Raw genomic sequence first — 2994 nt, forward strand, 5'->3', positions numbered from 1 at the left:
CATGATCTCAAAGGAGAGATCCCAATTTGGTGCTTGCATGATGGGGGCGGATGTAAGAAACTCTTTGAGCTTGTCGAAAGCTTCTTTGTATGCTTCATTGAACTCGAAATCAACATCCTTTTGCAAGAGTTGGCACATTGGTCTTGTTATCTTTGAAAAATATTTGATGAATCTCCGGTAGAAACCTGTGTGGCCCAAAAAAGAACGAACTTCCTGAACACAAGTCGGGTAAGGTAAGCTTTGAATAACATCTATCTTGGACTTATCTACCTCAATTCCTTTATTTGACACAATATGACCCAAAATAAGACCTTGACTCACCATAAAATGGCATTTTTCAAAATTTAAAACCAAATTTGTTTCAATACATCTTTTCAAAATTTTGGTGAGATTGGTCAAACACTCTTGAAAGGAGTTGTCATATACTGTAAAATCATCCATGAAAACTTCAATTATACTTTCAACATATTCCTAAAAGATACTAACCATACAACGTTGGAAAGTAGCTGAGGCGTTACATAATCCGAATGGCATTCTACGGTATGCAAAAGTGCCAACTGGACATGTAAATGTTGTCTTTTCTTGGTCTTCCGGTGCCACCGGGATTTGGTGAAAACCGAAATACCCATCTAGAGAACAATAATGAGATTTCCCGACCAATCTTTCTAACATCTGATCAATGAAAGGCAATGGGAAGTGATCTTTTCGTGTGCTAGCATTAAGTTTTCAGTAGTTAATACACACTCTCCACCCGTTTTGCATGCGGGTGGGGACCATCATACCTTTGTTGTTCTCGACCACCCTGATCCCTGTCCTCTTGGGCACAACTTCAACCGGACTCACCCACTTGCTATCTGAGATTGGATAGATCATCCCTGCATCAAGGAGCTTCAAAATTTTGTGCATACAAGTAGAGGGGCTCAACCCTTTGATATCTGCAATCGTCCAACCCATGGCTTCTTTATGCTCCTTTAACACCTTGAGAAGATGCTCTTCTTCGAATTTGGTTAAGTGAGTTGAAATGATGACCAGAAGAGTCTCGTTGTCTCCCAAGTATGCATAGTTCAAATGTTGAGGAAGGATCTTCAATTCTAATTCCGGGTGGTTGAGAAAGGGAGGGTGGCAATCTCGTGTGAGTTTGAGGTAATTCAATTTGCTTCACACTAAATTGAGTGGCTTACTTGATCTCCAAATTGTTAAACAATCTTTCAACTTCAGGATCTAATGAGTAGAGCTTTAACTTCTTGGCCAATTGACCACAATCAAAGCCTTTGCTCAAAACCATCTCCAACATGTCACCATTAGACAACTCGAACAACTCTTGGGTTAATGGTTCAAAAACATCGACAAAGCACAAAGATGAAACATCACTAGGATATCTCATAGCATCATAAATGTTAAAACTTATTGTTTCACCATCAAACTCCATTGTTAAGTTTCCCTCTTACGCATCAATCTTTGGTCTATCCGTCTTCAAGAATGGTCTCCTAAGTAAAATTGTACCCGATTTTGGGGATACTTGTTCATCTAGATCAATCACATAGAAATCCGCCGGGAAGAGCAATTGTTTCACTTACACTAGGACATCTTCCAAAATACCTCTAGGAAAGACACTTGATTTATCCACAAGAGAGATTATGACACCGGTTTCACTTAAGGGTCCGACATTCAATGATTCATACACCGAATAGGGCATGACATTGATAGAGGCACCAAGATCAAGCATAGCACTACTAAAAGTGATATCTCCAATCGTGCAAGGAACCGTGAACATTCCGGGATCTTTGAATTTGGGTGGAAGTTTCCTTTGTAAAACCATGGATGCGTTTTCATTCATTGAAATTTTCTCATTTCCCTTCAAATTCCTCTTGTTGATACAAAGTTCTTTCAAAAACATTGCATATCACGGGATTTGCTTGATTGCATCAAGTAGAGGGACGTTTACTTCCACTTTTCGAAAGGTGTCCAAAATCTCTTTCTCCTCCATGTTCTTTTTCGAAGTCGCAAGTCGGGAGGGGAATAACGGTTGAGTGGCTATGGGTGTTACGAGGTGAATAGTCTTCTTTGGAACTCCGACTTGTGCATCATTCTTGACTATAGGTTCTTCAATGGGAATAACTTCTATTTCTTCCTCTTCATCCCTTGGCTTCTTCTTTGAACTACTTTCTCCGGCTTGTTTGCCACTTCTCAAGGTCACCACATTGACATTTGGGTTCTTTTCGGTTTGAGAAGGCAATTTCCCATGGGACTCCAACTTGCTTATGGATGTAACTATATCTCCCATCTGTGCTTCAAGGTTGGAGATACTAGTTCTTGTCTCTTTTTGGAATTGTTGGGTACTAGTAGCTAAGGATTTGATAATGTCTTCGAGAGACATTCCGGAGCTACTTGGTTAGTATTGAGGAGGTTGTTGATGATGATGTGGGGGGTGCGGTTTGGGTTGATAATGTGGTTGCGGGTGTTGGTAGTGAGGTTGTGGTGGTGGATAGGATGGTCTAACCAATGCATTTTGAGGCAATGGTCTTGGGTTGTAGCTCATGTTGGGATTTGGCTTCCAACTCGAATTATATGCATTTTGATAACCGGATGGCTTGTTGTGGTAGTTTTGGAATTCTCCCGTGGCATTTACATGTTCCGCATCTTCTTTAAGAATGGGGCACATATATGTAGGATGTCCCAATGTTGCACATATTCCACAAACCATCACTTGTGGAGTTTGTCCCATGGCTAGCTTTTAGAAAACGGAGGTTAGATATTTGATTTAAGACTCGAGGTTCGATGATACCACTTCATTGACTTTGTGTTGTGTGTCTCTTTTCATATCTTGGCGCGGGCCAAAATGTTGAGAATTCGCGGCTATGGTGTTGAAAAGCTGTCTTGTTTGTTGTGGAGTTTTACTAAAGACATCACCACCACTTGAGGCATCAACTAGTCTTCTCTCCATTGGCAACAATCCCTCATAGAAGTGTTGAATGAGGAGTTGTTCCGGAATTT

At 40.6% G+C, this 2994-nt stretch overlaps 1 protein-coding gene across 1 annotated transcript; it reads right to left on the minus strand.

Annotated features, from left to right (window-relative positions):
* Positions 1-1573: 1573 nt before the first annotated feature.
* LOC145066946 (uncharacterized) lies at positions 1574-1897 on the minus strand. Its single transcript, XM_079014182.1, has one exon. It carries the CDS (start codon positions 1895-1897, stop codon positions 1574-1576), a length of 324 nt encoding a protein of 107 aa, XP_078870308.1.
* Between the last annotated feature and the right edge of the window lie 1097 nt (positions 1898-2994).

Source organism: Lactuca serriola, chromosome 8, assembly GCF_051521515.1.
Source record: "Lactuca serriola cultivar US96UC23 chromosome 8, Lser_US96UC23_V15, whole genome shotgun sequence".
NCBI classification, from domain to species: domain Eukaryota; kingdom Viridiplantae; phylum Streptophyta; class Magnoliopsida; order Asterales; family Asteraceae; genus Lactuca; species Lactuca serriola.